Source organism: Schistocerca cancellata, chromosome 10, assembly GCF_023864275.1.
Source record: "Schistocerca cancellata isolate TAMUIC-IGC-003103 chromosome 10, iqSchCanc2.1, whole genome shotgun sequence".
In the NCBI taxonomy this organism is placed as follows: Eukaryota; Metazoa; Arthropoda; class Insecta; order Orthoptera; family Acrididae; genus Schistocerca; species Schistocerca cancellata.
The window spans coordinates 50,241,062-50,254,389 of record NC_064635.1 but is presented as its reverse complement, the minus strand read 5'-3'; the positions used below and the strand labels follow the sequence as shown (position 1 = coordinate 50,254,389).

The 13,328-nt window shown below is 41.8% G+C and overlaps 1 protein-coding gene across 1 annotated transcript in view; it reads right to left on the bottom strand.

Moving 5' to 3' along the window:
• LOC126106550 (uncharacterized) overlaps positions 1-1,084 on the bottom strand; it is a 94,677-nt gene extending 93,593 nt beyond the window's left edge. The window contains exon 1 of the mRNA XM_049912889.1: positions 936-1,084. Coding sequence (XP_049768846.1) covers positions 936-1,083 — 148 coding nt within the window. The 5' untranslated portion in view covers position 1,084. The remainder of the gene's footprint in view (positions 1-935) is intronic.
• Positions 1,085-13,328: the final 12,244 nt, after the last annotated feature.

Sequence of the window (13,328 nt, the reverse complement as noted above, 5' to 3'; positions counted from 1 at the left end):
CACGGCGTTCCGTATTAGCGTCCTGAAGCCACCGATTCCATTTTCTGTTAACAGTCATTAGATCTCGACCAACGCGAGCAACAATGTCGCGATATAATAAGCCGCAATCGCGATAGGCTACAATCCGACCTTTATCAAAGCCGGTAACGTGATGGTACACATTTCTCCTCGTTACACGAGGCATCACAACAATGTTTCACCAGGCAACGCCGATCAACAGCTGTTTGTGTATGAGAAATCGCTAGGAAACTTTCCTCATGTCAGCACGGTGTAGGTGTCGCTACCGGCGCCAGCCTTGTGTGAATGCTCTGTAAAGCTAATCATTTGCATCTTCTTCCTGTCGGTTAAATTTCGAGTCTGTAACACGTCATCTTCGCGGTGTAGCAATTTTAATGTCCAGTAGTGTAGCATCACAAGCTAGTATATTCTGTATAGGACTATGAGGTCAAAGTTATGGTACCAAAAGGTTTTTAACAAAATCAAAGTAATAGCTTATAAATACTGGGCAAATAAATGTGCATTCATACGCGGTGACCAAAAGAGAATAAGGTGGTCGATGTTAACATAAAGTGAATTACGTTGGACGAAACAGTGGTTGGAAACCATCGAAAATGTATTATGCATCCTACCCATCACATTCCACAACCTCTGTCTAACACGCACTCTCACACATTTCGAAAACGTCTTGGGCTCAATGAAGAGATGTAGACTGATTATTTCAGCCTTGCAAACCGCACTTCGTACCATCTGGTCACACGCGAAAGGCTGGACAAAGTCGATTGATGTGTAGTGAGTGTCACAGGCATTTGCTGTCAGACTGTCAATGTTTTATCTTGTTTGATAACGATATATGCAAGCAAAGCCTAGTCTCAGTACATCAAAACTGGGCGGTGATTAAAGTAGTGTGAATCAGTGCTATACGAAAAAGTACTCACTGAAATCGCTACAGTAGGCGTTATATATCCAGCGTTCACCGTAGTTCACGTCGTATCTGGAGGCGGCAACGCAGACACAGTCGAGCACCGTAGTGCCGTTCGCCGCCAGCAGAGCCAGCAGCGGAGCAGCTACCCCCAGTGGATGCATTGCCAGCTGCTGTTGAGACCGAGAGGGAATCACACGCAGTGAGCATAGCAGGCACCGCGGGCCCACTATAAGGATTCTCGTAGCGGAAGTCTTTCCGCAGGATGGGAAAACCACAGGAAGAACGACGACTTCCGTGCTTATTCTTTTTTCCTGTCACAGTGACAACCTGCAAGCACATAGTCGTTTCAGAAGGATATTCCTTCGTTTTACGCGTACCTCTGCCACACGTTTTTAGGACGACAGAGAAAGCCACTAAGGGATAAACGGGTGATACCCAGAAGTGAAGGTTTAGTTTCCGACATAAGAATTGCGAGGCTTGACCTTCTTTAACACTGATTCACCAACTGAGACAGGTTGTAGGCAACTCCGCTCATTGTAACAATAAATTTGTTCATCCCTGTGATTGACGCTATGCCTGTTATCTTATACAGGGAGACAATATTATTGAATTACGTGCAATAAAATCGTCATTACGGTTTGTGTTAGGATGTTCAAACTGCTGGCCACGGGGCACTCTGGGAAATAGTATGCGCTGGCATAGTTTGGTTTAGCGACGTAGCCCACCTTCATTTGGAGGGTTCGTCAACAAGCAAAATTGGCGCATTTGGGGGACTGAAAATCCGCATTTCGCGACCGAGAAGTCTCTTCACGCTCGACGGGTGACTGTCTGGTGTGCAATATCCAATCACGGAATAATCGGTGCGATATTTACCTCGATGGCACGGTAACTACCGATCGGTACATGGAGGTTGTGGAAAATGGTTTCATCCCCATTTTCCAAAGTCATCCTGATTTTGACAATATGTGCTTCATGACAGGCGGAACTCGACCGCCACAGAAGCAGGAGAGTGTCTGATGTCCTGGGGGAGCAGTTTGAGGGCCGCATTCGCGTTCTGGGGCACCCAGAGGCCACTGCCATGGGCCTCGATTGGCCGCCATATCTGGATCTGAAGACATGCGACTAATCTTTGTGAGGCTGTATTAAAGACAATGTGTACAGCAATAACCACAAAACCAGTGATGAGCTGAAAACAGGCATTCAGGAGGTCATCGACAGCGTCGATGTTCCGACACTTCACCGGCTAGTGTAGAATTTCGCTGTTCCTCTGCGTCACATAATCGCCAATGATGGCACGCATATCGAACATGTCACAACCTACATCCGAAAAGGTGTAGTGACGTTTACATGTTGAACAAAGTGTATGTACGCCGCAGTTAGTAACTAATTTAGGTTTTTTTTCACATAGTTCAATAATTGTCACTCTATATCTTACATATATTATAAAAATGAAAGTTTTTGTGCGTTGTAGTATGTCTGTTACCCCTTCACGCTGAAACGGCTGCAAGTGTATAGATAAAATTTGCAATGAGTCTTGCTTGTACCTTGAATTAAAACAGGCTATCTTATATATTTCTAAAAACCAAAGGGTTTCTGGTTCGGGAGAAAAGAAGTGTACCTCATGAAGCGGAAGTAGCCATACTTCATTCATCCAGCATCTGTGAATGAGAGCACTAGTGACTTTTTGCAGACTTTACACGTGATTTCAAACCTTTACGGAACTTTTCCTCGCTGACATTTTGAATGCAATATTCACATATATCACAGATTTTTTCTTTTTTTTCATCAGTCTTCTCACTGATTTGATGCGACCCAACACGAACTCCTCTCCCGTGCCAACCTCTTCATCTCACAAGGGCAGGCCACGACGTTTGGAACGCGGATTTACTTCAAACTTCTCACACTCGTAGTACTCTATTAGGACAACAAAATGTGTAACCAGTAGCGCGCACTTCTCAAGCGTTACTGAGACAATCGCAAGATAATTTCGTTCGTCAAGTATATACCTGTGCGTGGCTGTTTTTACCAGGAAGCGGCGGCAGCCGAGTGGGTAGCGTTCAAGCCCCGTAATCACTGGATCGCTGGATCGAGTCCCGTTCGTCACTCTTTTTATTTCTAACACAATTTTCTTTACTAGTTACAATTGATATAATGGGAAAAATACATGTAATCGGATGAACTTTTGATAAATTTACAATGTTATTTGCCAGTATACAAATTTTTATTATCACAAATAATATAATATTCATAAATATCGACTAGTAAACGACCACACGCATAAAGTGATACTGAAAATGTGTGCTTGTCCGTGTCCCTGTAAATGCAATAGCGTAGTAGTACTCAGCTCTGAAATTATTACTATCACAGAAAATAGACAAGTTTTAATGAAATTATTTCACTGGATTCCTTCAATTAATCTCACTGAATATTTTTACTTAATTTCTTCCGCTCCGGCTATCAGACAAGGTGCTGTGAAAAAATATTTTTTAAATGTACCGCGTAATGGCGGCTAATTGTTAACAGTCAGAGATTACTGTTACTCGCTCCACAGCAGCTGGAAACATGCTAAATAATTTTCATTAAATATTCTTTTCATAAGATAAATGTGGCGTAGGTTCTTGAAATAACACACGGAGATCACATTATACTAATATATTCTTACTAGGACACAGTTTACACCATTAAATATTTGCAATTACGTTACGACAGAAACAAATGCTAGCGCAGCACAATAGCTTGCGTACCTTATTCCAGCTAACACCAGAACGAACAGAACAAAACAGACTAGACAGAAGAATGAGCTTTGCATTGTATTTTGTACTCTTACAAAGATAATCACATTATAATCTCATACAATAAAAATAATGTCTTTCCTGCATTTATCGATATATATATTGTATATTTTTACAGGTAAATCAATGATAAATCAATGTTTGCAATTCATTTTGAGTCACATACTGTCAGTTTTATTTATGTTTCGCCTTGATAAGGGTGAATATTGCAAAAGGGACACTACACAGAGAGTGCAAAACTGCAGTAATGTAGGATAACGCAAAGAAAGTAATAACGCCCTGTGACTCCTGATTGAACTCTGGGGCAGTGTTGACATTAATTGATTCAGAATTGATCCCTTTTAATTAAAAAATGGTGCACATTGATGTTATATTCAGCTATTGAATACCAGATGCAAATGTTGAACATAAAATTAATTAAGAAAGTGACTTGGGATTTCAACTACTTGATTGAAAACAGATGCAGTCGATTAGCACAAATTTATTTTAACTCCCAAACTTCAATCATCACATTACATGACTCTCCTAACAGGCAGTGGTAATAAATTGCATTCACGTGGAGTAAAGCGCGATAAATCATACCTAATTCCTATTGACCGACCCCGGTGTAATGCGAAGTGCGAGAAGAATTCCGCAATACATGGCCCATGAAAGCCTCATGGAAACTTTGCCGATGTGACCCAACAAATTAGTGGCCGAAGCGGACCCAATATCACCGAATTCAGCATGGCGGAGCGTCATCGTTGTGAGGATGTCGGCCGGCCTCATGGTGCTGAAATGCTGCGCTCGTCTATTCACTTCTAGCTATCTTGCTCAGTACATAGCTGAACGAAAACTTTCTATCTCCAAGCTCAATCGTTCCGTTTGCTAAGTCCTAAACTGCAGAGATGCTCACTCTCTCTCAGGCAAGCTGAGTAAAGAACGCCACGTCCGCACTCAAGGCAAGCTGGGAATGGAAGACCACTATGGAGACTTCTCCCAGTCCGCTCTTTGCCTCGGTTTCCCCTCCAGCAAAATTACTTATGCCAATTGCAGCGCAAGTCGCGTTAATTATGTGTCGCTTCCCAGCGCAAACCAGTGCCTGCTCTGGGAAGTGAACAAATTCCCACAAAATTGCCCTTCATCTGAACTTCTGCTATTTAGCTCCTCCCAGGCCATCCATCAAGGTTAGCGTCCGCACAAAACCAATTTTTCCGGAATTCTGACTCCCAGGAGAGTACTTCAAATTCCTTGGCCCTACGTTCCCATTGGAGGCCAGCTTATTTAATTCTGTCGCTCTTCAACTGGTTTACTTCAGACTCTGTGGACCGTGAATTCAGCGTGAAGTTGCGATAGTCACGAACACGCATATTTTGACCTCTGTTGACCGCTCCACTGTAGCTTTGCGCGGCTTTCTCGCATGTTTCACTGAAAACGGGACAACGGACATTTATGAACAGCCATACAAGTTCTCCATCTGCTTTCCGGTACACCAGCAAGGGGTCAACCACCCACTCACTGTCACTCATCTTAAGGCAGCTGGAGGCCGCGCCCCATTGCCGCTTTCTCAGAGCTTGAGCCGCCCTAAGCTGCCTATTGTCGCTTCCCTTCGCCGCTCCCCAGCTGGCCACAGTCAATTCTGAATACTTCCCTGGGATAACCTAGCCTTCAGTAAATCGACGCATTTCCACAAAGTTTTCATGTCGTGTGAATTACTGTAAAACCATCATCTGACATTAATTATTCCAATACATCCATACTATACCCTCAACAAGATGCATTGTGCCTTGTGAGTCATTTTTGTTCAGCCCTACTGTTCGCTCAACGTGAGTTGGGTGATCTTTAATGACTTCATGAAAGGGGCATAGTTCTTGCCATCTTACAATCTGTATTCAACAGCAGCCCATTAAAATTTTTTTTAAACAAAATGAGAAGATATTTCTGTACTTAACTATTTAATCATCATTTTTCGTATTCAATGCTGCAGCACATTCACATAAAATGGTATGTATATATAGCTACCTAATATAATAAGTAAGTTCTGCAGGTGTTAGTATTTTGGTGCAGCCCATACGTGATTTAGAAAAAAAAATATTTTTGCAGAAACCATTTGAACTCATATCTCTATAGCCAATGTAACAAACATATCGTTAAGATGCATAACTTCTCTGAAACGACAGCGTGAATGTAATGTGCAGTGGAGAGGACACACATCAGGCAACAGTACAGTCACTCTAAGTACAGTTCACTGTCGGAAATTCATGTTATTAACCTCTGCAGTGCCTTTTCTGAATCAACCATTTTTATCATTAGTAACAGGCGCAAAATAACCTACACCACCCGTGGTCTGCGTCTGTGAAAAGACGTCTGTACTATTCACCAACACCAGCCATGTAATTAAACAAATATATACCTCAAGATGCAGATGTGAACCATGGAAACGCGTAGTACTAAAATAAACAAGTGACTGACGCAGCAACTGTTTTTATTTCCGATAAAACATATGTGTTTGTAGAAATGCAGTAACTTTGCATTTAAAATTGTTTGAATTGTTTTGGCTTTTAATTACAAGAGACAGGTGTAGGCATGTGTATTCAAATATAGAGATACAGTATGTTAAGAGGCAGAATACGGCGCTTCGGTCGGCAACGCCTATACAAGACGAAAAGTGTCTGGCGCAGTTGTTAGATCCGTTACTGCTGCTACATGGCAGGTTATCGAAATTTAAGTGAGTTTGAACGTGGGGATATCGTCGCCGCACGAACGATGGACACAGCATCTTCGAGGTAGCAATGAAGTGGGTATTTTCCCTTATAACCATATCACGAGAGTACCGTGAATATTAGGAATCCAGTAAAACATCAAATCTCCTATATCAATGCGGCCGGAAAATGATCCTGCAAGAACGGGACCGACGACGACTGAAGAGAATCTTTCAACGTGACAGAAGTGCAACACTTCCGCAACTTTCTGCAGATTTCATTGTTGGGCCAACAACAAGTGTCATCGTGCGAACAATTCAACGAAACATCATCGATATAGGCTTTCTTAGCCAAAGGCCCACTCTTGTACCTTTGATGATTGCACGACACAAAGCCTTAGTTCTCGCCTTGGCCCGTCAACACCAACAGTGGACTGTTGATGACTGGAAACGTGTTGCCTGATCGGAAGAGCTTCGTTTCAAATTTTATCGAGCGGATGAACGTGTACTGGTATGGGGACAACCTCATTAATCCATGGATCCTGCATGTGAGCCATCGACTGTTCAAGTCCCTCCCGCCGGAGGTTCGAGTCCTCCCTCGAGCATGGGTCGTGTGTGTGTTGCTCTTAGCATAAGTTAGTTTAAGTAGTGTGTACGTCCAGGGACCGATGACCTTAGCAATTTGAACACTTTTGACTGTTCAAGCTGGTGGAGGCTCTGTAATGATGTGGGGCGTGTGCAGCTGGAGTCACATGGGACTCCTGGTACGTCTAGATACGATTCTGACAGGTGACACGTACGTAAGCATCCGGTCTGATCACCTGCATCCATTCATGTCCATTGTGCATTCCGAAGAACTTGAGCAATTCCGGCAGGACAATGCGACACCCCTCACGTCCAGAATTGCTACAGAGTCGCTCCATGAACACTCTTCTGCTGTAAAACACTTCCACTGGTCACCAAACTCCCCAAACATGAATAATATTAAGCGTATCTGTGAAACCTTGCAATGTGCTGTTCGGAAGAGGTCTCCAGCTCCTCGTACTTTTACGGACGTATGGACAACCCTGCAGGATACATGGTGTCAGTTCCCTCCAGCACTACTTCAGACATTAGTCGAGTCCATGCCCAGTCGTGCTGCGGCACTTGTGTGTGCTCGCAGGAGCCCTACACGATATTAGGTAGGCGCACCAGTTTATTTGACTCGTCAATGTATTTGTGTAACATGTTTACTCATTACTGTGCTGCAAAACCGTGTATTCACTACTGGAAACAGTAAGCTATTCTTCAATTTGTCTTAGACTTGTAAACATATATTCAAATACGTCACTTTATAATACCCGACTGTCATCTTACCAGGACCAAAATTAAACTAAATCTGAGAAAAACATTGATCTAGATTGTCAAAGGACCTGAAAATAAGCCCCTAGGACTCGAAATGCATTGTGCATTAAAATAAAATCACGATTGACTGAAGGGGGTTTCTCTTTTTTTAATGAGTGTATAATTTACTGATCCATGCACAGAGCCGTTAGTTAGAATTGTAACGGTGGAGTAGGGAGAATCGGAAGGAAGTGCCTCTACGCTAGAGAGGCAAAAGCGCGCCAAAGGCGACGTAGAAGGCACAAAGAGATCGCGCCAGCTGAGGCAGACCGTACACATCCATGTGTGGACGGCGTATTACATTTAAAACCGCACGAAAGATGAGAAAATGGACTTCGTATTTTTTTTTAAATCCTAAATAATTTTTACAAATACCAGTTACTGTAAAAGAATACACCTTTCAAAAGGTTTCCTTTTAAAATTTTACTAGTTTTCGTGTTAAAATTCGCTAAAATTTGCATAATTTTCCGAACGCGACGATTTGTCTACCTTGTAAGTCAAGAACGTTATATCGGCTTTCAGCGAACTACGATTCATTTTGAAGCTAATTTTTTCTTATTGATGGGGATATACAACAATAACATAACAATTACTAATTCAATTTAAAAAAACCTTTATTCATCCATTAAGCATGAACAAAAATTTCATAAACATTAATAACCTTACATGGGCTTGAACCTCTTTTTATTACAAATTGATTCCAGATTTAAGTTTTATGGAGATCCTTGTCTGTAATATGGAAACAAATTATAAATATTTAAGCTCGTGCTATACTTAGGTTGTGATGGGCTGCCTTGAAACATTGACAGAAAAAAAAAAAAAAAAAAAAAAATCCCTGTCGTTTCCTTGCTGAAAATTGTTCAAATGGCTCTGAAGACTATGGGACTCAACTTCTGAGGTCATTAGTCCCCTAGAACTTAGAACTAATTAAACCTAACTAACCTAAGGACATCACACACATCCATGCCCGAGGCAGGATTCGAACCTACGACCGTAGCGCCTGCTGTTTGAAGTGAAGTGGAACAGCTCGCATTCTAGGCTAACGTATCTTCACTTGCAAAGAATTAGAACTTCTGTTGAATGTTGATTCTGTATTTAAACACATACAGTGCAAGTATTATGCTTTATGACAATTGTTAACTGGAAGGAGGGCCATTTGTGAGCGGTGCAAGGGTGGAAGCTATGTTCAAGCAGTACTTGCCTGCACCGACACAGCACTTCCCGTCGTAACCGCCAATAAACTGTTTTCACTAGAACTGTAAAAGGACGTGGGCTAAGTGTCGATTTTATGGAAGTTTTTTTGTGAAATATTGACACAACTTACGTGTGATCCACACTATCGCTGTTACAAGTCACGTTACATCTGATAACATCCTAACCCGAGTCCTAAAATCTACGTTAGTCTTACAACTGCTATTAAAGGAAGCGTAATTTATTCTAGCATAGATTTTCACAGATTAGTGAACTCTGTTCATTTGCTTCAGAAGTAATTTACGGATTGAACGTAGCAAAAATGTTCAAATTTTATTTTATCATTCCATTGTGTCATGTGTGTTTCAGAACCATCCAGATAATTTTGACAATTTTTAGTGTGAGTAGAAACAAAAACTTTAAGGATCGCCGATGACATTGTGATTCCCCCAGAGACAGCAAAGGACTTGGAAGAGTAGTTGAACGGAATGGACAGTGTCTTGAAAGGAGGATATAAGATGAACATCAACAAAAGCAAAATGAGGGTAATGGAATGTAGTCGAATTAAATCGGGTGATGCTGTGGGAATTAGATTAGGAAATAAGACATTTAAAGTAGTAAAGGAGTTTTGCTGTTTGGGGAGCAAAGTTACTGATGATGGTCGAAGTAGAGAGGATATAAAATGCAGACTGGCAATGGCAAGTAAAGCGTTTCTGAAGAAGAGAAATTTGTTAACATCGAGTATAGATTTAAGTCTCAGGAAGTCGCTTCTGAAAGTATTTGTATGGAGTGTAGCCATGTATGGAAGTGAAACATGGACGATAAGTAGTTTGGACAAGAAGAGAATAGAAGCTTTCGAAATGTGGTGCTACAGAAGAATGCTGAAGATTAGATGCGTAGATCACATAACTAATGGTTGTAATGGCTCTGAGCGCTATGGGACTTAACTGCTGAGGTCATCAGTCCCCTAGAACTTAGAACTACTTAAACCTAACGAACCTAAGGACATCAGACACATCAATGCCCGAGGCAGGAATCGAACCTGCGACCGTAGCGGTCGCGCGGTTCCGAGCTGTAGCGCTTAGAACTAATGAGGAGGTATTGAACAGGGTTGGGGGGAAGAGGAGTTTGTGGCACAACCTGACCAGAAAAAGGGATCGGTTGGTAGGATATCTTCTGAGGCATCAAGGGATCACAAATTTAGCATTGGAGGGCAGCGTGGAGGGTAAAAATCATAGAGGGAGACCAAGAGATGAATACACTAAGCAGATTCAGAAGGATGTAGGCTGCAGTACGTACTGGGAGATGAAGAAGCTTGCACAGGATAGAGTAGCATGGAGAGCTGCATCAAACCAGTCTCAGGACTGAAGACCACAACAACAACAACAGTGTGAGGATGTGATTTTCCTGTCAGTTAGTATTCCTTAGCCGCTGTGGTCGAGCGGTTCTAGGCGCTTCAGTCCGGAACCGCGCGACCGCTACGGTCGCTGGTTCGAATCCTGCCTCGGGCATGGATGTGTGTGATGTCCTTAGGTTAGTTAAGTTTAAGTAGTTCTAAGTTACAGGGGACTGATGACCACAGCAGTGAAGTCCCATAGAGCTCAGAGCCATTTGAACCATTTTTTTGTTTACCGAAATATTATTTTCGTGCTGCAGAGGTGACTTCCTCCTCTTTCTTTGTGTTCCTCGCGCACCGTAGCTGCGTATTTACTTCCCTGATGGCGGGAAACCACAAAGCCGGACGCCTGTATCCGTCTTCTCTATTGACGTTACATTCCTTTTTGGAAATCTGAATCTCTTCTCGGACTTTCCTTCTGTAAATGTTGCATACTTTGTCAGCACAACCACGTCTCGAAATCACTGGGCTGACCGCAGGTCTGCTGGTCCGCTGATGCAGATTTCACACTTTGTCTTCACCTCGTGTGGCGTTCGTGCTGTTGAATTCGTTCTTCTACAGTCCTTCCCTTCTATAAATGTTTTGCCGCAGCCGTACGTCACCTCATGAACTCCAGCAGTGTGGGAGTAATCACGTGCGTCCATTTTGGGACAGGAAAAGGCTTTTATTTTTTTCTGACTGAAAAATGTGGTTGTATATAGTTCTTCAGTAGAAATCTCCTGACGCGGTCCGTAACTCTAGACTCAAACAGTAACCTGTCAGAGTGAGAAGACGGTTCTTCGTCCTTCTCATGAACGTAACAATATTGGGTTCTAAATTCTTGTTTATGGACAAACCACTGTAGGCATTCACCTCTACTGTTTTCTTCAGTAATTCAGCTACGACCAGCAAGCTCTTACTGTCGCTCATTCGGAAGTCATCTGATGAGAAAGTGTTAAACACTTCCTGCTTCCGGAGGATTTGATCGCGCAGTTCCAGGAAATTGTGGGGATGTTGATGCCGTTTTAACCACTGTTGCAACATGTTCTGCTGATTTTCTGTGGGGTTCGAGTCATGTCATTTTGCTGATCAGTCGAGATGTAATGTAGCGGGACTCTGAATTTCGCCGCGCTACACTCGTTCCCTCAGATATAAATTATACCGAAGCAGCTGTATGAGCGCCCGACGGCAGAGAAAATATATAAGAAAATGAAGGTACAAAAATTGTGAATCTTTTTGTTTTCTACCCGCTCTTGTCTCTTGAGAGCGGAAGCTTACCTTACTTATTAGCTAGTCTTGGTCGGATTAAGACGAAAAAAAAACTTATTGATGTGCTGACGTATTGTGGAAGTTTGTATGAAATTTGGAGGATGGAAGCAGCAACGTAAAATACATTGCATTCAATACCAAGATGGTTTTAATTTGTAGACATTAGTAGTTCCTGGACAATGAAATTTACTGCAAGATTTTGGAGCAGCTACGACTTTTCATGCAGAAATGAAGCAGGAGATTGTTGGAGAACAAAACATGTTAACGAGAGAAGACATTTAACATGGTAAAGAGCGAACTCTTATCTACGCCATTTCCCCCTGTTAATCACATTTTGTTATTCTCTGTTCTCTTTCAAATAATTTTTGTAGTGGAAATTGGTTTGACTTCCGCTAAGAAACGCCACAAGGACCACCAAAACAATATATTTTCCGAATCACTAAGTCCGATAGCTTTTCTGTAATACGAAGTCCGATTTACATTTCATTCTTTCCCTTCTTCACGGTCATTAACGATTTTAAAACCCCCCTTCTTATTCACCATTTCTTCCCACATTTTCAATCTTTTCTTTTCTTGTTTTTTTTTCTTTTTTATTACCCACTACAATAATATGGTGAGGGAGTGTTGAGAAAACCAGTCATATACTCTGCCTGGCCGAAGAACTCTGCTGTTGTCGTCTTGAAATGTAGGGGTATCAATAGCACACAATCAAATGGTTCAAATGGCTCTAGGCACTACGGGACTTACGGGTATACGGAATGAGTTTTTCCTTGAAAAAATCGATTTTTGGGTAAATGCATTTTCGAAAAATTTAGACTCTCCCGTTTAATACCATGTATAAAATATTTGGATGACATGAATGAATAGAACTATTTTAAATTTTTTAAAATAATTTCGACTCACGATGTTCCGCACCTCGTATATGAGACGCGAAATATACCTGATATAGACAGCCTTGCCAGAGATATAATTGAGCACAAGAGAGTTAGCTTTTCTGTTGGCTACACTGCTAGACAGTTGACGATAGATTCTGCACCATTTGTATTGTTTCCTTTGTGAGTACATCCATGTCATTGTTGTGAAAGTCGTATGTGGGGAAGTCATTGAGTTTTCTTTCCTTCAACATGCCAAGACCTAGTCTGAAGGTATTTAGAAAGCGTGTACATTGGCGCAAGAAAGTAAAGTGTACTAAAAATTCGTCTGATTCATCTTCATCAGTATCTGATGTCCCAGTAGCGACTAACCTCAACACTGGTAGTGATATATTGAGTGATGCTGCTGCCACTACACCGGAAAGTGCTTCAAGAAGAAAACTAGCTGGAATTGAAGAAGAATACAAGAAACTAAATGCTGGGACTACAAAATATGAGGTAATTAACGTCTCTTTATTATCAGACGTTTTGGAGAACAATGTGTGCTGCAAACAATGTGGAAAATGTGGTGTTTCATTGAAAACAAACTTACATGTAGGACTTGCTTGTGAATTAGAGTTGATGTGCAGTTATTTCAAACACAGTGTTACTTTCTTCAATTCCTCACATGTTACTGCAGGTACAGGTAAACTATACGATATAAACATTAGACTGGTTTATGGATTACGGTGTATAAGAAAGGGCAGGGCTGCAGGTGCCATGTTGTGTGGTGTGATGAACCTCCGTCCTCCACTTTCAAAATTTAACAAACACATAATTGCAATAGGATCTGCTGTAGAAGATG